General features: G+C 39.3%; 2 protein-coding genes across 14 annotated transcripts in view; one reads left to right on the top strand and one right to left on the bottom strand.

Moving 5' to 3' along the window:
* The window catches only part of FTO (FTO alpha-ketoglutarate dependent dioxygenase), a 352285-nt gene extending 328408 nt beyond the window's left edge, over nt 1–23877 (bottom strand). For all 10 annotated transcript variants that reach the window (XM_046682388.1, XM_046682389.1, XM_046682396.1 and 7 more), the window contains exon 1: nt 23748–23877. In XM_046682388.1, the coding sequence (XP_046538344.1) occupies nt 23748–23792 (45 nt within the window). In that variant the 5' untranslated portion in view covers nt 23793–23877. The remainder of the gene's footprint in view (nt 1–23747) is intronic.
* Nucleotides 23878–24097: 220 nt separating this feature from the next.
* Nucleotides 24098–25014, top strand: part of RPGRIP1L (RPGRIP1 like) — a 102621-nt gene continuing 101704 nt past the window's right edge. For 3 of the 4 annotated variants that reach the window (XM_046684006.1, XM_046684005.1, XM_046684003.1), the window contains exon 1: nt 24098–24173. The gene's annotated coding sequence lies outside the window, so the exon portion shown is untranslated. Of the gene's footprint in view, nt 24174–24318; nt 24360–25014 lie in introns of those variants that run through there. The other variant, XM_046684004.1, reaches the window with a different exon arrangement.

Below are 25014 nucleotides of genomic sequence, written 5' to 3'. Positions count from 1 at the left end.
TCTGAGTGCTTAGATCACGTGGCTTAAGTACTGTTTTTGTTGTTATTGTTGTATGTTTCCTACCTTCTTTCCAAGCAGTCATTCATTAAAGTAAAACTTTCTCATTCTGGCTAAAATAAGGCACATTTTAAGATTTAAAATTGCAGAGGAAATCTTTATATACTGTTCTTTATACTAACTCAAGAATGTTGCCATGGTAGACATGAGACAAACTCAAACTTTTTTCTGAGACACCTAAAAGTGTCACACATAACTTGCTTTTTATGTTATCTCCCTATAATTCAGATTCCAAGATGGCAGGTTAAACCACACAATTACTGTCTAAAAAAAGACTTAAATTACACCAAACATCTCAAAATAACTACAGCTTTTTCCAAGAGTTCCCAGACTCTGTCCTCAAACCCAAGTAAATACATTTAACTGAGGAGAAAATCCTCCTTTGCTGCGGAGTGGGTAATTACTTAATTTTCCACAAGCCCTGTATTCAGTTCACCTTAGAGAAGTCAGCCAACCCATGTTAGAGATCTTGGCTGTAAATAAATGTAGGTTAAAGAAAAAACAGACTGGAAGAGGAGCTCCCTCTAGGGTTTGAGGCCAACAGACTCTTACAGCGCTGCGTTTTAAGTTAAGTCCCTTGGTGTCCTCCAGTCTCTCTTATGAAGGCAGACTCCTTTTTTTCCTTACTCATTCATTCCTTCCAATGTTACAACGCTCCCTCTTCCCCTCCTTCCAGCACATTTCATCAGGAGCCAAAAATGTCAAACATTTCCATGGGTAAACAGAAATCTGCTGGCCTTTTTGCTTTTTTTAATGCCTTCTGTTATTATGAGAGGTGACAACGTAATCTGCCTCAGGCACCTCTCTCTCCATCCAGGCCAGGCAGGTCATTTTCCTTTTATCAGAAAGGAGAGCAGGTCATCGCATTTTAGTGCAATTTTAGTGCATGTTGACACCACTACTAATAAAAGCAAGATAAGATGTCGTTGCCCTTAAGGTGCCTTAACCTCTACCTTGCCTAAAACAGATACTTCACAGTTCCTACACTGGAGTTGGAATTGGAAAGTGATCTGACACCACACTGCCTTAACCCGACAGATCTCAACCAGGTAACAGGACAGGTAAAGCACAGGAGGGACAACTAACTCAGGAGGGTACCCCTCTGCCATTTGGGCTAACAAGATGGTTCCTTTAAGAAGGAAGAACAAATTAAGACACTGACTTCTTAAATAAATAGCAGAGACATGAACAAGATCCATTTTAACTCACGTGTGAAAATAGTACCAGTGAACTCAAAGATCCATTAATCAGTAGCTTTCAAATTTTAAAGTTTTAAACCATTAATTTGAAAGAAATCTTACCCCAAAGTATAAACATATAAAATACCTAAAAAGCAGCCAAGCTGATCTCAGGTCCCCAGCTCCTGCAGCAGAGTCTGAGGAGTGTCAGGACACAGTGTGCACATCAGCACACCAGAGCCTACACACCTTCGCAGGAGGGCAGCGCCAGAGAGTCTGTCGTTCTTCTTTCATTGTCTTCCCTCTCTTAATAGCCATGACTCAACTGTCCTCTAGAACATCTCTTACATTTAAAATTCCCAATGAGATCTCAAATTCACTCACAGGCAATCTAAGAAACACCATATAAAACAAGATACTTTCTACAACTTACTTACTTACCTTGACAAAGATTTACACACCTTTTCCGGAAGATACTTTGGCAACGTGCATCAAAAGGCCATCAAAAATAGTCCTGTCTTCTGCCCTAGTTGCTCTATTTCTAGGAATTTATTCATTAAAAAAATAAATAAATAATGCACATAAAGATATGTGAATGAACTCGTTCAACACAGCATTGTTTATGTAATAAAAATAAATGAAATGAGCTAAATGGTCAACAATAGGAAACTGTTCAAATAAATTATTATATCCATGTGATGGGTCTACTGTGCTTTGGCATTAAAATGCTTCTAATATAATAAAAAATGCAAAAAAAATATGATAACTCTATAGAGTATCATCTGGAAAATGTAAAGATAAACGGATGGTAAAATTATAAAATTTACTTACTGAATTGGAATATTTAGTACTTCCTCCTTGGCAAAAGACACACAACATGTTGAATTATAAAAAAGGCAATATAAAAGTTTCTCTGGCGCTAACTTGCTCACTGACACTATCTCCTGGTATTATTGTAATTAGTGGGAAGTTGACATAATATTTGTGTTTTCTAATGTGTTCATGCTCCATCCCCCGTTCCTTTCTCTCCCTTCCACCAGGCCTAAGGAAGAAAGCCCGCTAACAATAATGGAATATTTCGACCAAAGAGCTCTTCAAAAGGTTTATGTCCACTCCGTATTTAAACTCCATGATAAATCTGTCCCTAAATATTCCTATGGATTATGGTATAACAGGTGACAGTTTATTGAGTGTCTGTTTTGTACCAGACACTGCCAGATACTGAAAATACAAGAGACGACGATAACACAGTCCTTGTCTTCAAAGAGCTCACGGACTAGTCAAGGAAACGGATGAACAGGTATAGTGAGGTAAAAGCTAAGGAAGTAGATGAAAACGCTGAGGATGCCAGATTCAGAGAAGTCTCAATAGAGGTGGCATTTAAGGAAACTGTGGAAAGATACATCATTTTCTCAATTTCCAGGTGCCAGTGAGGTGGGAGGAGAGAAAGCGTGTGTCAAGAGCACAGGGGCCTGTGTATGCTCAGGGGGGCCCCACCTTCTCACAGCAGGAGTATCAGGCGGAAAGTTGTGGTGGCGAGAGGGCGGGGGCAGAGGGTCAGCCACAGATAATAAACGAGACTGAGACAATAGGAACCTCCTATGGCAAGCCCAGGGATCTGAACATGTAACCAGTGGCAAATCTCTGAGAAATTGTCAACAGTGGAGTGACATGGTCACTTTACATTTTTAAAGACGGCAAGGAAGAAGTGATGGAAGTGAAACCCCAGGCTGAGAACCTCAGGAAATAAAAACGGCCTGAACACAGGACTGGCCTGAAGATGAAGAGATGAAAGAAGGAAAGACATCAGGACAGAGGCCAGAACATGGTGACCAACTGGATGAGAAGCAAGAGAGAGAAGTGCTGCCCCCTTTGGTCTGGAAGCCCCTCTTCGCACCCTCCCAGGGCTCTCTCCCTCCCTCCAGCAGTTCTCTGCTGGAAAGATGCCTCTCCTGAGAGCTCTTCCCCCACAGCCCAAATGACCCTGTAGCCTCTTACCCTGCTTCCTTCTTCTTCATAGCATTTACAACAACCAAAAAGTAGATAATTGTTTACTTGTTTATTTCCTGTCTCTGCCTACAGAATTTGAGCTGCAGAACTTAGAACAGGGCCTGACACATAGTAAAAGCTCAAAAAACATTTGTTGAGGGAGCGAATGAATGAATGACTAGGAGGGAGGGAAGGAGGAAGAAGACAGGCAGACAACTCAGATTTGTCGTTTGAGTGCTTGACAACAGGATATTAGAACTAAAATCAATAACATGGGAGGAAAAAAGAGTTGAAACACAAAGAGATTGACAGTTTTGAGTTCTAGAATATTTTACCTGCCCAAGCATTGCCTTATAACTATTGAATAAGTCTTTCCTGCTACGAAAAGCACAAAAAGGAGATGAGGAGGTGCCTAAGGAGGGCCTAGAGTACTACACAGAAGCAAGTCCTTTTCAAACAGGACCTTCTTTCATCCTCACCACGGCAGCAGTATTCCTACTTTTGTCTATGAAGAAACTGAGACTGAGGGGTTCACTGACTTACCCAAGGTGACTGGCTGAAAAATAGCAGAGGCAAAACTACAACTCAGGTCTCCGATTCCCGTCCCCAGGCACTACACCGCGCTAGAAGCAAACCACGTTTAGTTGCCAGAACTTTTCATATACTTTAAGAATATTGTTAGGCTTTCCCTCATCTTTCTCTACTTCAAGATGCTTTTTAATTTCAAGTTTCACGTTTATAAGAAAAGATAACCTTCACGGCCATATCTGTCTATATCTAAGAAATGTATTGCCTAAGACTGACCTCTGAAGTTTCTAAGACTTGATCATAGCCAACTAAATTCCCTGTGTTTGAACCTCTTCACCATGAGAAAAAAAAAGTCTTAAATGAGATAATAATCATCCACCACCAACATCCCCCGCTCCGTTATCTATTTAAAATTTCAGTTGCTGCTTCACAAATCACACAAACTGACCTCTCTAACCCTTTGCCACGTTACACAAAGATCCAAGTAAACGTTTCACGCTGTCAGCTAACCCCCGGTACCTGGGCTAGAACCTTGTCCCTTAAACCAATGGCCAGGAGCTGACAGAATACACAAGACAAGGCTGAGAGTTTAACTGAGCTGCTGGGATCTACACTGTGCTATTTGAAAATCAGACCACAGGAGACAACAGTTCACTTTTTTCACTGTGGCAACAGATTCAACCTCTTGGCCCTGTGAAAGTCATCTGAATATATTTAACCAAAAGAGAAATAAAAAAAGACAGAAAAGAAGAGGGGAAAACTTCCTCTCTCCTGATTGAAGATATAGTCAGTGCTCTGATTTCTTATGCACATTTGATCATGCTGCTGACAGCCTTGGAAGTTAAGTAATATGGACTGCTGCACAGAGGTTTCAAACCTTGATGGAAACCAATGGCAGGTTCCTTTTGACAGTCAAATAATGACAAGCACGTTGCAGGCCAATGCCCGTCATTCACCAACATCTCCAACCTGCTCCAACTGCTGCACAGCGACTAAGTGGAGGGTCAGAGGTTAAGCTCCAAGAAGCTGGCAATGAAGGGCAACTGTCATGCACCACTGCCTGTGGTGGAGCAGCAAGGAGTGGCTGTCTCCTCCAGAACACGCAAAACGCTCTCATTCTGTCCATGCAGAGACACGTCTGACGGTCCTAAATGAGACCGGTGCCAATTCACGAAGCTCCAAACTGACAGCATGCCATTCAAGCTGTCTCCGATTTGACTTTTCTTCCTATTTCAAATCACAAATGCATGCAAAGTATACAGTTAAGCATAACTCTTCAGCCATGGTCTTAAGCACGCTATGCTTTTAGACACATACGGAGCCTCAGACACATGCACATTCTTGGGTCCTAAAAGAAGGAAAGAAAATGCAAACTTAATTTATTCTTCTTTAGGGAGCTTCTACTAAAGTATATAACAAAATAGCAAAGAAGAATCCACATGTCAGTTTTCTAGGAAAGTTCATGAGTGTCTACAAAAGAAAATAATCTTAAAAAGGAATCACTTCATCTTAACGTTTCATATTACTATAAGAGCATAAGAATGTAACTATATATGTGTAGAATTTTATTTAATGAAAGGAATATAATTTTAAGTACACAATTTATCAATACATTTTATAATTTTTTTGAGTCTGTTTATAACAGTTAACAAATGATTCAGAGTTTAGCATATGACACAAACACATCCTTCTACAATTCTAAGTGTGACATCTGATTGCTTTTTTATGCAGTGGAAATTACATGATCCCACTCATATATGTGTATTAACGTATATGAAGAAAGAGATTTCTTCTTTATCTTTATTGAGTAAAAAGAAATGTCTCATCTTATTCAGAAGCCGTATGATTGTCAGTAAAAGTGACTGACTAAGATCAAGAACTAAGTTAGACAGGTCTTCTTATACCCTTTTCACCAACAATAGGATTTCCAATCACCAACAGAGCCATAAGTGGCTCTCATCAGAGACAGCCTTTAGGGGTATGAACTTGGAAATGAACTAGTTATACAAAGGTCTTGGTCTACACCAACTGCAGCACTAGAGTCACTCTTTAAGCCATGATCACTATCGCTCACCCTTTCTTAAGTCAGCCTGGGGAGGGGAGATAACCTACCGACTCTAAGGACCAAAGCCAAGACAGCCCATTACTAAAGCTTGTACAGACAGAGGTCAACTAACCGCCCCATGCCCCAGCAACAAGAGCAGAGCTAGTTTCTAATACAGAGCTGCAGATGACCAAATACAAGTTATTTTAAGTAATATATGAGCAGGTATCAACCTTCCACTCCTCAGGCCAAACCAGGAATTACGTGTATAAACCCAGACTACTATATGTAATGCTGATCAAGAAAAATAGCTCAAGCCACAAGTACCTGTTCCTGGTTCTAGGTAGTTTCCCCGTAAGTATTTTTGCCACATAACTAATTGGCTGTAAGGCAATTGTATAGTTTGATTTGTTGTCATTTCCTTTCCTCATTGATGAAGCTTCTCCCAGTTACTCCCATTTTTATATGATATAATCTCAGCTAACCCTCATACTGGTCTATACACTGAGGAGTAGAGGTGGTGGCGGGGGTGGTCTGAAAATAGTTAGCATTTCTTCCAGTTGGCATCGTCACTGAACAATTTTATCGAGGTGACAGATGGTGACGATTTGCCCCAAGATTTGGTTTCTTATTTTGAAACACACCACATCGGAGGAGAGAGGACCAAGGGCACAGAGTTGAACCCACATTTCCCATAGAATGAACACAAGTGCTTAGTTAGGTACAATCCACACAGAAACATACAATGAGTTATTTGTGCTGTACTGCCATGAATCTACATACATACATTTTAAATGTATTCAAATACTTTGCATTTTGCTTAAAGTCTTTTTAATTTTGTTACTCATTTTTTCATGTTTCATCATGTCCTTTTCAATTAATGTTCCTTTTTTATTTTTCAAGATTTTATCTTTTATGGCAAAATTGCCTGACTGCCAGTTAGTTTTGCGGTGAAAATGTCTGCGGCAGAAATACTTGCGGCAAAGAAGTTTGCAGTCAAACTACCAGACAGGCCTATTACATTCTACTAGGACAGCTGTTTAAATAACGTTGCTGTCCAGAATAAAGTGACTAAGTGAGCATTCTGCAATAGAAGGAACTTGATAAGAATTTGAACATGAAATGACTTCTCTTTCCTAAGGGATAACTTTAGAGAGAAAATTCCTTACTTCATATACAGGCATATTTGATACACAAAATCACAAAGACTGAATTCAGAGACGGGAACTTCTTCCCTAAATCCTTTTATTTTAGACCTGGATTGCAAACCTCAAAGTTTAATGTGAATTGAGACAGGATAAATAAAAGGAAGTACTCCTTTAGACACCACAGAGTCAACTAATGGCACTCATATTCTAAGGGATAACACAGAACAAAAATTTAAATGGCTTTAAAACAGATTAGCTGGTTAATCGCTTACAGATTCATGAGTAACAAAAGTAAACCAACAACTTAGGAGAGGCAGGTCCCAAGAAAAACTTTACATGGATAAGTCCAATGCTCAAACTATTGAAATATCGGCAAACTCTACACTATAAAAAGAAGGTACGCTGGCTGAATCTGCTGTTCTCAACCCAGATTCAGACAGCTACGCTAAATTCCCTCCTCAGGCCTTCCTGCTCTGTGACTTTGCATGAGGGGGTTCCCTACTTCATCCTTTCATGCAGATGACATATAAGAGGAGACGCTGGCTAGACATCAACCTGTGGTCCTCAAACCCACCCTTTATTTCCCCTCTCCAAATATCTTGGGGGGCCGGGGGGGTTGGTGGCAGTTGGTAGGAATAAGGCAGGTACACATTTTGGGTTTGATAATACTGAGCTTGACAGTTTTTTAAGAACATTCAAGAGGAAGGGCTAGCCCTCATATCTAATCTCTCTAGCCCAGGACAAAGAAGACACTCAATAAATGTCTGAGGAATGAATCAATAAATGAATTCCTCCATACTCCCTGTCAAACTTTCTACTGGGTTGATTGACAAAGGAATGCACCAAAATGGCATTTTCTTAGAGAGAAATACATTTGATTCATATCCTCAAGAGGTCAGGATGACAACTGCTGTGCTCCACTTTCCCCATTCGCCCACTATCATCCCCTCCCACCTCCACGTATCCCAAATTTCAACATCTAAAAGGTTCTTCCACATACATGTAAAAGATTTAGCAAGATTAAAGAAAAAGTTCTGGATTCAGCAACATCCCCAAGCAGTCAAATTAGTGGCCCCTGCTATTGCAGGGTTCCTCAGATCAGGGAGGTGAGCAGAACTGCCACAAGTGGGCTGAGGGCTGGAGAAGGGGGGATCTTGGTACTTGTTCCAGGTGCTGATAGCAGCCGGGAGTCCCATTAGACCCAAACCAAGGTTATCCCCCCTCCTCTTACCATGTGCCTTTTTGTTAGGTTCTCAGTAATATAGTGACACAGCACCTAATTTTGTTTATCTTTCTTCTGTAAATGAAAGCAAAAGTCTTTATGCTCATAGCTCAAATAATTTTAGAAACATTGCTACATGCTCATTGCGGGGTAGGGGGTGGGGAAGCAGTCAGGAAATAAAGCTAAATGGAGGGACTGCTCTTCCCTAGGTCTGATTTTGTACAGCAAGATGCTTCACGAGGTGCCTAAGTGCTTTGAGAGCATCAGTCCAGAAGTATGAGCTAACCCAAGCAGTGCCCTGCTTTCTTCCTTTCAGCTGAACAAAAGCCAGACACACTCATTTTATCATATTCATTGTATACTGAACTGTTCAGTGCAAGGAGTACCAGTTGCCTCCGGGTCATGAAATAATACTAAAAACTTTATAATCATTCATTGATTTCGTTTTCAGCATACTATATCATTTGAATCCAATGGGAGCATAAAGAGCTATTTGTGAGGTCAACCACAGTACAGACAGATGTTGACATGCTATTGATGGCAAGGTGGAAAGAAATTGCTAAATACAGCAGATCAATACCTCGTTTCACTGTTACAGCCTTCTGCAGACATAAAATATATATCTTTACAGCTACAAAAATAATAATAATGAAAGTGGGAGATAAATGCTTCCCTCAAGGTAAACTATTTGATTAGCTAAGGGCAAAGGTGACAGCAGCAGTTACACTAAAGTAACTTTATAGTCTTAAATAAAACAGGAGGAAGAGCAGCAGATAAAACAGCAAAACGAATCGGGACACAGAGGTGCCTCAGATAGATAACTCTTTCAAAAAACACAGTGACGGTTAAAGCGCCACCAAAATCTAAGATTTTCCTATGGTCCACAAATACAGTTTCCTGAGATCTATTGTGGTTTTACACAAAACATTTCTAAACAAAATATTTTCTATTATTGATGGAGAACAAATCGAGAGATGAGGATTAATAAATGGTCTGTAAAGTAAAAAAACTTCAACTTCCAGCCTACATATGCTTCCATTTGACAAGAAACGCTGAGAGCCAACCATATCTTTAGCACCTTGCTAGATAAATAAAACAAATTTATAACACGGTTCTTGGCCAGAGGGAGTTTATAATCTCCCTATGGAAAAGAGAATTACATAAAACACTAGTAAGTTTTAATAGGTTTTAAAAGCAATAATAAAATGCCAAATTTAACATGCCCAAATGTCAAGATGTACACTACCATACACCAGTAAGTGTACTATACACACATACTATTATTACCAGACACTTTGACATAGGAAATAAAGTAAGGAAAGAGATGAAAGGAATAATACTCAAAAGCTCCATAAAAAAGGGGGAACTTGAGACAATTCCTCAGGGATTGGTGGATCTAACACATCATCATCAAATTAATTTTTATTTCTCTGAGATGAAACTGTTTTTGTGAATCCCCATAGTTTGAGCTTAAAACCAACCAAACAGAATTTATCATCAATTATCTGAGATATAAAGTCTCACGGGAATCTTTCAAAGTAGCCTAAAGGGTATATTTGTTTTCAAAAAGTTATACCCATTTTTTCCAGCTGCAACGAACTGTTAAGAATGCGAGGGCAATGCTCACTCACACAGTCTACTAGAAGCCACAACACTGCAGTGTCAGCGGGGACAGGAAGTCCTTCGGTGAATGCTATTCTAAAAAAGAATAGTTAATAATCACACAGAAAACTACTAACACTCTGCACTTGAATAGCGTTTAGCAATTTAGAAACACCTGTTAATCTAAGGCTGACTTATCAGATTGCATTCACTGCTGCAAAGAACTTGGGAAATCTTAAGCAAAAGAGATGGTGATACATTATTACCCCTCCATAGCAATAAACAAAGTAAGTTAAAAATAAAAGTAAGTCTTAGTGCAAGGGAAGCTATGAAACTGTAAGCGTAACTGAAAGGGAAGGAATAATCATTAATTTATCTTTCCTCCAAATAAAATTTGCTTTAAAAAACTGCTCTAAGACTTAGGAAAGTGGAAAAGAATTTTTATCAATTTTATGTCATTAATTTATAGTCTGTATTTGGGGAACAGAGTACAACTCTCCACCTTTCTTCTGCAGAGGCAATGGGACTGAATCCAAAGGTCTACCTTCTCAAGCAGCGCACGGCCATTTCACTGGCTGTGTAGGAAATCGTTGTCTAGGTCACCTCAGTAAACTGGAAGCTTTTTTCTTCATAGGAACTAGAAATTCACCGGTTGGGTGCAGGGCTCCTAGATCTTAGTATACTTAAAGATCACAGAGTAACATGTTTGAAAAGTGAGTCTCAGAAAACATTCAATCAACAAACATTCATTGTATATCTGTGAACAAAGTTCTGTGCTAGACCTCAAGAAGACACAGCATAACTATGTGTATATATATGTATATTTTAATAGTTTCTGCTCCAAAGAACTGAAGGATTTCCATCTTGGGGAGTAAGGGTAGTGTAGTGGTGGATAAGATAGGAATACTCAAAGCCTTCTATTTAAAACCTCATTATATCTATATAATATTTCTAGTGTTCAAAGTTCTTTCACATTCATTACCTTTTTGACAACATCTCAGATGAAGCTGGGAGGGGAGCTGATGATCATCCCCACTTTCCAGATGAGGAAACCTCACAGAGATTGAGGGACTCATACCAGGTAATGCCTAGTAAGTGACAGATGGAAGACTAGAATTTTAGCCTGCTAACTACCAGTGACATGCTCCTTGCACCACAGCAGCTACCTCCTGTAATAAAAACCTCTAGAAGTCTACATGACACGATGAAAAGTTTTGGATTTGGTTAATTCCTGTGTGGGGAGGGTGTGTGTGCGCGTGTGTGTAAAGCGGGGGCTGCTATTCATTCAAGAAACATCATTTAGTGTCTCCTGTGTTCAAGACTCTGCATGCACTGGAGTACAAGATAAATAAAATATAGTCTGCATAACGAAGGAAGGAATAGATTAACAAAAAATCATCACAATACTGAATGATAAGTGCCACAAAAACATGCACAAACTGCTATGGGAACACAGAAGAGAAAATTATTTTTAAGATTTTGAAATCCCTTCCACATTAAAAAAGCACAAAAATAAACTGAAGTAAGTATTCATCTCAAGAACTTAGCAAAATAAAAACAAAGTTTAAGCATAACAGAAGGAAGGAAACAAAGATAAAAGTAGAAATTCATGAATTAACATAAACAAATTCAACAGATAGTTTTAAAAAAAATAGACCACAGGCAAATATAACCAATTTTTGAAGAGAATACATGATTATAGATTATAGAAAGTTATAGTAAAAAGTAGACATGGGGGCCAGCCCGGTGGCGCAGCGGTTAAGTTCACACGTTCCACTTCTCGGCGGCCCGGGGTTTGCCAGTTCGGACCCAGGTGCGGATATGGCACCGCTTGGCACACCATGCTGTGGTAGGTGTCCCACGTATAAAGTTGAGGACAATGGGCATGGATGTTAGCAGGGCCAGTCTTCCTCAGCAAAAAGAGGAGGACTGGCAGTAGTTAGCTCAGGGCTAATCTTCCTCAAAAAAAAAAAGTAGACATAAAATATGTCTGGATGCATCCATTCATATGGAATTTTTTAATTATAAAACTGCACAAATCTATCTTGTAAACCAGAGAACATTATGTTCAATGCCATGCCACAAATCTGAAACCTCAATTTCTGAGAAAACATAATGACCAAAATTTACTCTAGAAGAAGAAAACCAAATAGACCAATAAGTAGAAAAGGTATTTGAAAAGTTATTCAAAAATTATCTTCCCCAACATCACATGAAGAGTTTCACAAGTAATTTAGTTCAAACTTCCAGTTCTCGAGCACTACAGGAGGAAAATGGTGCAATTCATGTTATGACATAGGTTTATCTATGATACCAAAACTTGACAAAGGAAAGCACAAAAAGGAATGTAATGTTTCTCAATATTTTTACCCATTTTACCCCCCTCTATTAGTTTATCCTCATCAGCCAAAAGAGGTTTTATAAGTTTTCCTAACTGTAGTTTGAATTATGACCTTACATGTATACTAAACAGGTCTCACTGAAGATTCTGATACACTCCTCGGGGGGTGCCACCCTCTAGCTTCCTTGATAATCCCTGCTACAGACCATCTCACTTTCCTAATTGAAAGAGTAAAAGGTCGAATTCAGCAGTTCATTAAAAGGCCAACATAACGCGACCAAGTAGGAGTTATCCCAAGGAACCATATTAGAAACCATATTAATAGATTATATTCTACCAGTAGACAAAGTAAAGACATCACTATCTAAATAAATCAAAAAAATACTCAATAAAAATCCAACTTCAGTCCATGGGAAAAAAACTAAACCAAGAATCAAAGATTATTGCCAGCAACTATCATTATACTTAAATACTAGAATCCCAAAGCATAACTATTAAAGGCACAACTATCCACTATCACCACTATTTACAGGTTCTAGACAATGTAACAACACAAGAAAAAAAAGGAGAGTATAATTACTGAAAGAGGCAGGACCAAATTATATTTGCAGATGATTAAATTATCTGCCTAGTATACACCTAGAAAACCCAAGAAAATCAAGCAAAAAAATTCGAATAAGGATGCATTCTGTATTGTGGTCAATTACAAAAATAACACACTCAGACACACACACAAAGCTTTCTCATGTACCAGTTAAAAAATATAATTTAGAAATATCCCCCATTTGCAACAGTAACCAAAAATAGTAATCAAATATGTAAAATACCCAGGAATAAACCCAAAAGGTAATAAATAATACCTAATTGAATAAAATTACACAACCTCCTGAGGGTCATTAAAGGAAGCTTAGATAAATGTAAACACAGATAACACTGTTGAATGAGAAAAAATATTTACCACAAATATTTCAGTTCTTTCCAAATTAAGTTATAAATTTAATACAATAACAATTAAAATACAAAAGTGTTGGAGTATACAGGAGACCTTGAAAAAGTGATTTTTAAGTTTATCTAGAAAAAATTTTAAGTTTGTCTTCTCAGTGTAGAGAAGAGCCAAGGAACTTCTGAAAACAAAAATAATCATGGAGGCCCTGAACTGCCAGATACCAAAAGGTATCATAAGACTCTGGTAATTAAAATGGTGTGTCAAGGGGCCAGCCCCATGGCCAAGTGGTTAAGTTCACACGCTCCGCTTCAGTGGCCCAGGGTTTCGCCAGTTTGGATCCTGGGCGTGGACATGGCACCGACCGTCAAGCCATGCTGAGGCGGTGTCCCACATAACACAACTAGAAGGACCCACAACTGGAATATACAACTATGTACTGGGGGGATTTGGGGAGAAAAAGCAGGAAAAAAAAAAGATTGGCAACAGTTGTTAGCTCAGGTGCCAATGTTTAAAAAAAAAATGGTGTGTCAAGAGTAATAGACAAAACAAAAAAAACAGAAGAAAAAACTGGTCTGAGTATTTCGGCATTCAAATTACCCAATAAATGCAGCACGGCTCACTGGTTAACCATTTGGGAGGAAAAAGTCAGATATCTACTCCGTATCATACAGATGATACTAAATCATCTAAATTCTAGATGCACTCCAAGAACTACATGAAAAAAATTAAAACATATAATAAAAGGAGAACATATAATTTACCATTAATCTGATAATTAGGTGGGAAAAGTTTCCCTATACATAAATTAAGGAAAATTTTTGAATAATAAAAATACAAAAGTAAAAGGCAATAAACAAACTATGAAAAATATTTTCATCACACAATTAACAAATAATAACGTCCCTAATCTATGAAGTTTTCTTACAAATCAACAAGGAATGACAAACATACATAAGCAAATAAAGGCCACATGAATAAACAAATCACAAAAGAGTTATACTGTCCAATAAAAGCAGTAGGCGGGAATTCAATCATATTTTTAGTAATTAAGAAAATATAAATTAGTTCTACAATGAGCTCCTACTTCATCTCTTCCAAATTGGAAAATATTTTTATTTTATGATAATTCCCAGTGTTGGAGAGGATGGACCAAATATGCATTCTCATGCATTGCTTGTTAGAGTGAAAACTGGCATCAACCAGACAAACCATCTTTACAAATGTTAACCTGACAATTCGCCTTCTTTTAATTTACCCTATGGAAAATACCAGAGATTTATGTGCAAGAATAGTCACTGAAGGAAAATTTATAACAGCGGGAAAAAAATCCATATGATGAAATACTATATAATTATAGTGGCACAAAAAAATAATCACAATATACTGGATACTGTAAGTGAAAAAGTGCAGAGTATAAAATATGCACATTATGATTCCAATTTTTGTTTAAAATGTATCTTTATAAATATGTATCAAATATTTTAGATAAAATTGGGATATTGTATATATTGTACATATAATAGGCATAATAATAATATTCTAAGAAATAAGCCAATACAATAACACAGTGATTATCTCTGGAGGATTATAGGAGACTTTTTTTTCCCTGCTTGCTATTTTTCTGTATTTTTAAATTTTTCTAAATCACAAATTATCATGTGATCAGGAAAAAATAATATTTTAAATAAGAAATGTTTCACCATCTCATATGCCACACATATTGCAGTCATACATTTACAAAATGGACTTTCACAAACTACATGTGAAAAAAAATGTCATTACCTACAGTCATATATATGCTTACACATACAGCACTTATATGCATATGCCCATCACTATTCTAACTGCTTTACATATATTAAGCCATTCAATCCTCACAACTATTACTATCCCCATTTTACAGATGAACATTGAGGCTCAAGGAGATTTGCAACTTGCCCAAGATCGCTCAGCAGGCAAGTAGGGGAGTCAGGGGAAGAACAAGGCAGCCTGGCTCCAAATCCATGTTCTTGATCACCAGTCTCTCCTGATAAACTATACTCTAAAGCAACAAGACTGAGTTACAATATAAACGCCAGAACATAAACAATCAAATAAGCACTATCCCCTTTAAAGTAGTCTCCGTGGGAAACTCTATACACATCCAAAGATGTGGTCCCTGATGATATCATTTGCGGCAATCCTTCCTCTGACTGTCCCCAGGGGGCAGTAAGTCAGTCTCTCCTGAGGAAAGATGCGATTTCTTTCAAACAGCTAGGAATCATTCAGATGCAAGTCTCAAAGTGTGATTAAACTGCACAATTCTGCTTTGGGTAACACAGCAAGAAAAATCAATGAGGCTGATTTTGCTATTCGCCCATAACTGGTGGATTTTAACATTTACTATCCCACATTATCGTAATTATTTGTTCACATGTCTATCTTCCTATTGAGCTGAGGTCTTCAATGGCAAAGAGAACATCTTATTCATCCTTGAGTCTCCAGCCCCTAACACAATTCCTGGCACACAAAGAGGACTAATGAAGTATTTCTGAATGAACTCTATGGAGCACGCCACAGGAATGCTTTGAGCAATGACAATATTTTAGAATAAATTAAATATTGCCAAGAGGGTGTCTGAGTCTGTATACAAATAAACACATAACGTATATAGAGACTATAATAGAAAAAAATAGAAATTTTAAGGAATAATTCCTAAAATTCTAAATATTAAGGAAGACAGAACTCGGTATTTAACAGGTCTTTTTATAATATAATAATACCTTAGCGGTAGTCATTCCTCACAAAACATAAGGGGGAGAGTAGATATGCCTCATTGTCTAAAAAGCAATCTACTGAACCAAGGATGCAGAAATAACCATAAACTTTCTCAGACAATGATGCAAAAACACATCTGCTACACAGAAGACACCAGGATGCATCCTGCCTTTGGGTTCAATCAACAAAGCACAACCCAGTGCCTGAAATATAAATCAAAGAACCTTACATCCCTGGTACTTATTGACATTTGCTACCTGCAAATTTCTAATACGTGCAAGATGGGACTATTTTTATTTACAGCACAAACCACAGACTGAATGTAAAACAAGATGCTTAATAAATCCAGAGGTACATAAAACACCAACATAACTCAGACAGCAAGACAGACACTCACTCCTTAATTAAGTGGGTGATGTTCTGTTTAAAACAAAAAGACAACCCTGGGCTATAGCTAAGATTAAGCACTCAGTGTTGCGAGGGAACCGCCAACCATTTTCAGAGCAAAGGCTTTAAATCATGAAAAATAAACCATCTAATAGTCTGTATTCAATAGTAAGTAGACAGTCAGGACACAGACTGATTTGGATTAACACATTTTCAGTTATAACAAGTAATTTTACAGAGGATTAGTATCTTGATGGTCTGATCAATATGAGGCACTGCTGCTATTACAGATGAAGAGAAAATTGCCCCTCTGGTAATAAAGTGTGCGTGTCTTCGTTCTCCTTCATTTGCTGAGTCCATTACTGTAATGGTTCCAGCATTAACAGCTGGGGCAATTTAAGCAGCAGGAGTCTGATGAATTGAAAAGCTGGACACTGGCTACTCATCCTTTGCTCCTTTTCCGTCTGCATATGCAACTCCTCTGCCTGGCTGATTCCAACACAAGGATTACGTGTTAGGAGAACAATGACTATGACTTCCCAATTATTGTCTCATTAATAGTGTTACCAGCCAATAATGTGACTAAAACAAAAATTGCTCGCAGCATATTGGCTGCTGATTCGGCGAAAAATTGCACACTACTTACCTAAATAACAAGACTGACATGACAACAGGCTGGAGTCCACATAAACTGTAATGTTTGCATTCATTTGCCCGGTGCTGGTCTCAAGCAAAAAAAAAAAACAGAATGTTCATGCTGACAGGAAAGAAAAATTCATCAGCAAAATTTTCCATCTCTGTTTTCAAAAAATGGCAAACTGGAAAACCGTGAGATAATGGGCCGCTGTACATAGAAATAGAAAATCTATATTAATGCAGCCTTGAGACTTTAATCATGCCCAATTCAGCAGAGTGAGCTGAGGTTGCCACATCAGCCCATTTTATATTACTACTGGAGAAATGCTGGCCCTTGAGGCTCAGCCTTGAGTGAACCAGTCACTAAATGAAGATGCTAAAAGGCAGACTTAGGGCTAATGCAGAAATCAGAGCTCTGAATTTTCTGATCACAGGTATGAAAACACTCATGAACTGGCAACCAATCTCCTCCTCAGACCAGATGCAACATAATTTGGTCCTACAAACTGAGTTTTCTACTTGGCTTCCACCAGCTGTAAAGGTTTGACTACCACTTATTTATTTGGCAGTTCTTTAACATAAAAGAAGGCATGGTCACTTTAGAAGCAGGTCATTTCCAAAACTACACAGCAAATAAACAATCCACACGGCAACAGGACAGATGCTGGGAGCATAAACAAAAATGAAAGCCTACAGCACCTACTCAAGGCCTAGCTTTCACACACGCGCGGGTCTTGCAGAGAAACATTATGCCAAGGACAAACGTTTGGAAGCAAGTTCCTCCCAATGCAAATCTTAATCTCCTGAACACATCCTGACCCAATCCAAGATTCCCCCTAGCTTATAGTGGAAAATCAACTGGGGAGACAATTTGGTAAAATAACACAAATCAGTTTATAACAGAAGGTTAAGTGAATGAGGTTAGCAGAACTTTAAATTCACCTTCTCTAAACTGAGCCTTTTGTTTTTAAGGTTCCAAAAGTACCATCTCTACTATAAAGTTCTTTTCTTCTACAAGTTAGAAAGTCACATTGTAAATACACTTTATCAAGAAATCTACTATAATAACGGCCAGCCCGGGGGCATAGCGGTTAAGTTCACACAGTCTGCTTCGGGAGCTGGGGTTCGCCGGTTCAGATCCCAGGCATGGACCTACATACCGCTTATCAAGCCATGCTGTGGCAGGTGTCCCAAATATAAAAAAGTAGAGGAAGATGGGCACAGATGTTAGCTCAGGGCCAATCTTCCTCAGCAAAAAGAGGAGGATTGGTGGCAGACATTAGCTCAGGGCTAATCTTCCTCAAAAAAAAAAAAGAAATCTACTATAATAAACTAACAACAAAATACACTAAACCTGGAGGGCAAACTAGCATTTTAAATTTGAAAGTGAACTCTAGAAAACAATTGTTGACTGTTGCTGAAGCGTATGCTGAAGAGAAGAGTCTTGTTTCTCAAAATTAATACCTATATCTATGGTATGTTAAGTAATTTCAAATCCATAAAGTATTTAACCATTTTCCATCATTTCTTTCAGGTTCCAGTTCCATCTCTCAATAGAAAGCCTAATGACCAATAACAGGTGACGCCCTTAGGAATTCATTCATTCATTTGATAAATATTCATGGAAAATTTACTATGTCCCTGGCAGTACCAGGGACAGAATGGTGATAACAAAACTGAAAAGACATGGTCTCTACTTTCTTGAAGCATCCAGTCTAAACACCAAAAGCTGTACTGTTAAACTGAGCCACAATAAATCCAATCAGCAGCCAAGGAGCCAGTATGATCATTACTAAGGGTCACACGTAACATGTATCAGACTGCAGGCTCTAACCATCCATCCTTCTTCAACAGACACTTACAAATGTCTCTCACATGCAAGACACTCCGCTACGTACAGTGGAGAGACAGAAGGATGAATTAGACACCGATGCTGTCTTCAAAGAAGCTGATGGTTGTTTAAAGGGTCTTAAGACTTTTTTCTAATGGTAAATTTATTTTTCAAAACCAACACTAAGATGGTAAGAAACAGACCTGGAAATAACAGAAAGTAACAAGAACTCACTGTGACTCAATGGTCTGGCTGGTTAATTTTCAAAGAAGGTATTTAAAGTGGTTTGGAAACTATGAACAAATAAACTACCCCTTCTTCTATCTAGAGAAGGCAATCAAAACTACTAAATGGGGATTAAAAGCTGACCCGTACGCTAAAAGAGAGATCAAATAAAAGATAAAGATGGACTTGGGGGGAAAAAAACAGTAGAATCTGTCAGGTGAAGTTTTAATTTTTTAAACCCCATGATCATTGGCCCACCACCAAAAACGTCCTACATTTAGTTTCCTATATTGCCATCGGATAAACTGGTGAAATAATCCAGGATGACCCAAGCAGAAGGTAAGGACCAAAAGAAGCTTCTCAGAAACTCACTAAAATGTCAAACTGCAAAAAATAAAATGAGGTAAAAAGACCGAGTGGCTACACACATAAACAACAAACTTCCTCTTATTTTGTTATTATATTTATAACTCATTAGGCCTCATAACTTAATATTTACCTTCTTGAATAATATTGAGACAACTGTCACCAAAAACAGAAGAGTTTTCATGATTTTTATTTGAAACAGCAAGTTTATCTATTCTGGATATATTCCTTCACTGATAAAAATGTACATCACTTAAAATTATGATGTTCCTATTAAGTGTATAACCCTCTGAGTAATAAGTTTAAACTAGTTCTATTTTCAATATTTTTTAAAAATACGATCTCACCCAAGCCAGCATAAGAACCTGTGAAGCTAACCTGGAATTCAACATCCACGTCTTTTCAGCTCACAACTCAAGAACAGGTCTAATATTGCTGCACAACCTCTAAAGGAGTCCCGAGCCGCTCATAAGGATACGCCCTTAAAGAGATCTTAGGAGGGAACTCCATGACCCCCAGACCAGGTTAAATGGATCTTCCTGAGGAAGGAATTCCATGAGCTCCATACCACATCAGATCCTCCTTGCTACGAGGTCCCACTCCTACAATAAAACGCACCAATCTACTGTTGGTACTTGCTTAATTAGCTACCTTCCATGGAAAGGCAGCCAGTTCCATGGCACCAAATCTGCCATATTGACCCACGTCCTCAGTGCTGATACACTACTTGGCACTTAACCAGGTTCCTCATCTGGGGAAAAAAAAAACCTAAGAGGCAGAGTTGTGCCATCAGAGGGTCCTTAAGGCAACCAAACCAATCAAGGCCATACCTATTCTGTCCCTGGCACAGTGTCCAAAACTAATCACACTGGATTCTCACAGCAACCAACAGAAGCAGCTACTCTTGACTCTATTTTCTGGCTGGAGAAACTGAGGCACAGGGTGCCAACTCTCCATCCCAACAGCAAGGAAATTTTAGAGGCAGTGGTTCTAACTCAGCCTGTCGAATCCTAATCTAGACCATGCCACTATAGACCTTCTAAGAAAAAATCATTTTAAAAATGCATGTATACACTTTGGCGCTCGCTTATGCTCTAACACAAATTAACTGAATGTTATCATGGAAAGCTAGGTAATATTTAGGCCAACCTTTTTATTCGCCCTCCAGACTTGGAAACTGCATAAAAGTCTATAGCATAAGCAATCACAAGAACGAAATATACTCTAAGTTATTTCAAAGAGAAAAGGAAAAGCAAGAGTAATTACTCACTACAGGAATGATAAAGTTTAATTTAAAAAGCAAAAAAGAAATCTTCGTGATCTTGGGATAGGTAAAGATTTCAGAGATATGACATAAAAAGCATGAATCACAAAAAGAAACATCAATAAATTGGACCTTTATCAAATTTAAATACTTTTGCTCTTCAAAAGACCATTAAGTAAAGTCAAAGAATGGGAGACAGTGTTCACAATACATATCACTGACAAAGGGCTTAAATCTAGAAAATATAAAGAATTCATAACATTTAATGTTAAGAAAACACATAATCCAACAAAAAAAAGGACAAAAGATTTGAACAGACACATCACAAAAGAAGATATATACGTGGTCAATACACACGTGAGAAGCAGCTCAGGATCATTAGACATCAGGGAAACAAAAATCAAAACCACAATGAGATACCATGTCACAGCCACTAAGATGGGGACAATCAGAAAGACAAACAATAACAAGTGATGACGAGGATGTGAAGAAACGGCTACCCTCCAACAACAGTGGTAGGGATGTAAAAGGGTGCATCCACGTTGGAAAACGATGTCTCAGTCCATCCAGGCTACCATAACAAAATATCATAGACTGGGTGGCTTATAAACAGCAGAAATTCATCGCTCACAGTGCTGGAGGCTGGAAGGCCAAGACCTGGGTGCCAGCATGGCCGGGTTCTAGTGTGGGCCCTCTTCTGGGCTGCACACTCCCAGCTTCTTCTTCTGTCCTCACATGGCAGAAGGCCTGAGGGAGCTGTCTCAGGCCTCTTTTATAAGCGCACTAATTCCATGCCTAACCACCTAATCACATCCAAAAAGCCCTACCTCCTAATACTACCACCTTAGGGGTTATAATTTCAACTTAAGAATTTTGGGGGACACAAACATTCAGAACATAACAGTAGAGCCGTTTCTTAAAATATTAAACACCAATTTGCCATAAGATCCAGCAATTCCACTCCTAGGTATCTACGAAGAGAGATGAAAACATATGTCCACATAGAAGGTCAATGTTCATGGCAGCATTTTCATAATACCCAAAAAGTGGTAACAATCCAAATACCCATCAACTAGTGAATGGATTAAACAAAATGTGGTATATTCAGACACTGGAACACTCTACTATTCAGTAATAAAAAGGAACAAAGTACTGATCCATGCTACAACACAGATGAACCTCAAAAGTATTATGCTGGGTGAAAGAAGCCAAACACAAAAACCTCATGTTGTCTGATTCCATTTATATGCAATCTCCACAAAAGGCCAATCTTGAGAACAAAGAATAGCTTATAGTCATGCGTTGCTTAACGACAGGGAAACATTCTGAGAAATGCATCATTAGGTGATTTTGTCGTTGTGTGAACATCATCAAGTGCACATGGACAGAAAACACATCAGTGGTTGCTTGGGAACAAAGGTGGGAGAAGAGATTGCCTGCAAATCAGCAAGAGGAAATTTCTGGAAGGGAATGAAATGTCCTCTATGTCAACTATGGCGGTAGTTTCGCAAGTGTATACATCTGTCAAAACTCATCAAATTGTACACTACAAATGTACAAATTGTTGTACATAATTATACCTCAATAAAGTTGAGTGCATAAAATAAAATAAAGCGAAGGGATTCTATCTTAGCCAAAATCATAATCCCAGTGTCTGGCAAATAAGAGGTGCTAAATAAATCTTTACAGAATAAACGAGTAACTTTAAACGTAAACCCAAAAGGTGAGAAAGACATTACACACGACGCCATTGGGTGACATTTGCTTTTTGCACTGTTGCAGACCAACACAGAAGGATCTTTCCCCTTTGTGCCCATCTTCAGTATGCTGTCCATATCATATATAGACTCAAGCATGGAAACTTCAGGTCCCTAGTGAAAGCTTGCTATAACTCAGGCAATATAGAGCAGATTTTGTATTTTACATCCATAGAGGTATTGCTATAAGGCAAACTCACTTGTAGGACTCTAAATTCTATAAAAGCAAGAACTGTGTCTGTTTTATTTACCACTAGTCCTCACTTCCAATATCTGCCTAATATAGAGTAGGCAACAAATAGTATGTGTAAAGGCCCTGTAACCAGATAGCGCACAGGAAAGAGGGACTTCTAAGGAGGCCAAAGTGGCTGATGGGCAGGGAGCAGAGAGACTGTCACATCCAATAAGACTGTGGAAGCAAGTAGGGTCCAGATCATGCAGGACATTGTAGGCCATGTGAAGTTTTGTCTTTATCCTAAGAGTAACAGAAAGCCATGGAAGATTTTTAAACAGGTCGTTGGCAGAGGAGGAAGGAAGGAAAGGGGCAGGATTAGATTTGCATTTTGAAAAGATCACAGCCACAGCGTAGAGAAGAGACTGGTTGTGTGGGAGGAGGGTGAGAAGGGGACAATGGAGTGTTAGGGTGTAGAGTGAGTACAGACCAATAAGGAGACAACTGTAACAGCCCATTAAGGAGATAATGGTAGCTTGGTCCAAGGTGGTGGACATGGAAAAAAGTAGACCACCAATATATTTAGACAAATCAATAGGACTTGATTTTGGGAATGAGGGAATGGAAAACACAATTCTTCTGAGCCTCAAGTCTTCATCTGTAAAACAGGACTGTTGATACTCCATCTGTATAATATCTATGTTGCAATCTGCTGTGATAAGAATATGAAATAATATAAATATTATGAACTTAATGCAGAGCCTGACACGTAATAAATGCTAAAAAAAATCGCTACTGCTATTATTATTGTCATCCCACAGAATGGCAACTACCAGAGGCAGAACCATAAAGGAAAAAAATAAGATTGCAATTAAAAATTTGCATCCGCTAAGCTGAAGACACAGAACATATCAGCTTGCCACTGAGACAACTGTTCCAAATAAACACATCTGACCACACAGATATTTCATCTAAGCCAATCTCAGTCCTCAAAAATTGGTGTGATCACAGCCATCTGAGCGTCCGGTAAACTAAGTCCCAAGGGTAGCTATAAATTTAACTAAGGACAAGGAATTGAGTGGCTTGATTCTCATTTGTGATCCAACAGGACTAGGCCTGCATCCTGAGCAGCACAAATTTATACCCCTCAATGTCTCTTGGCTCCCTTGCTGACAAGGCCCTGTCATCCCTTGGCTTAAGACCGTACGTCCGTTCGCCATCCATCCAAGCTCTTCCGGTTGCCTGCCTCTAGTTACAAGGGCACGGAAGATCCCAGACGCCGGCGGGCTCGACATACCTTAGCTTCGCGCTCTCGTTCCTCGGCGGTCGGAGTCCTCTTCATGCTGCCGCTTCAGCCGCCTCCGCCACTGCTAGCCGCGTAGATCCCTCGCCCTCGACCCCGCCTCCTGCATGTAGTTCTCTTGCAGTCCTGCTCCCGCCCGGAGCCATTCGCCCTCCAAGTCGCGAGAACTACAACTCCCAGGATGCACAGCGGCGACGCCCGAGAGCGCCTCGGGGTTTGGAGCACGGGAATTTCCCAGATCGGACAGCTGGGCAAGCGTATTCCGCTACGCTTCAAGCTGGCGGGCTAGGATCAGAGGAGAACTACATTTCCCAGGAGGCAACGGGGCCTGCCACGTGTTTCCCGTGCTCCTCTCGGCCAGCAGCCCGACACGGTGTGGGCACTATAGCAACGGTAGCTAGCGGCGGGGAGAGAGTGTTGGTGAGTACTGTGGGGGTGGAGAGGGGGATGGAGGTGGCCAACCCTCTACCTGCAGCAAGAGCTGGGGTCCTGGGGTCTGCTCTACGTCCTAGAGTCCTGCTCGCGTGAAAAGCAGCCCAGCACGAGACACCTCCACATCGTCAGGCCTGAATCACAGTCCTCCCATTATCCCCTCGCCCAGGACAGGTTTGAAATTTTATATCCCAGCCGGAAACCCTAGCTGTTGAGAGTTGATGCTAATTACCGTTCTTATCCAAGTTCTCCTTCAAGTAGAAGGTCACACAAACAGTTCGCTCGTTTGACTTGGATTAGGAGTTGGTTGGTAAACCCTAAGCCGCCTCCTGTGTGGCCTATTGTTTGCTTAATTGTAGTTGTTTATTGTCTAATTACTCTATAGCCTGTTGACTCCATAGAGGTGGAGACTTTGTTTACTGTTTTAGTCTCACTGCCAGGTATTCATTTATTTATTCGAGGAATATTAATTTTGGCGCCCACCGGGTGTCAGGCACTGTTCCCGACCAGCTGTTAACGGGACTGATAGCAATCTCAAGATGCTTATACTTCATTAGTGAAGACAAACTAGTAATGAACTAGCAAACAAGATATTTGCAGACAGAGATGATTGCTATAAAGAAATAAGCAATGATGAAATTGGGAGGAAGAATACTTTAACATAGGATGATCAGGGAACACCTCTTTGAGGAAGTGACCTTTGAGCTGAGCACCGAAGAATGAGGAGCCAACTAACGCAAAGGCCTTGAGCAAGATAAGGGTACCATGGACTTGAGGAACCTAAAGGAGAACAGTGTGAATGGAGCGTAGTGAACAAGGAGGCAGGAGA

Source organism: Equus quagga, chromosome 13 (assembly GCF_021613505.1).
Source record: "Equus quagga isolate Etosha38 chromosome 13, UCLA_HA_Equagga_1.0, whole genome shotgun sequence".
In the NCBI taxonomy this organism is placed as follows: Eukaryota; Metazoa; Chordata; class Mammalia; order Perissodactyla; family Equidae; genus Equus; species Equus quagga.
Note: the sequence above shows the minus strand (reverse complement) of the source record. Positions and strands in the feature narration are given on the sequence as shown.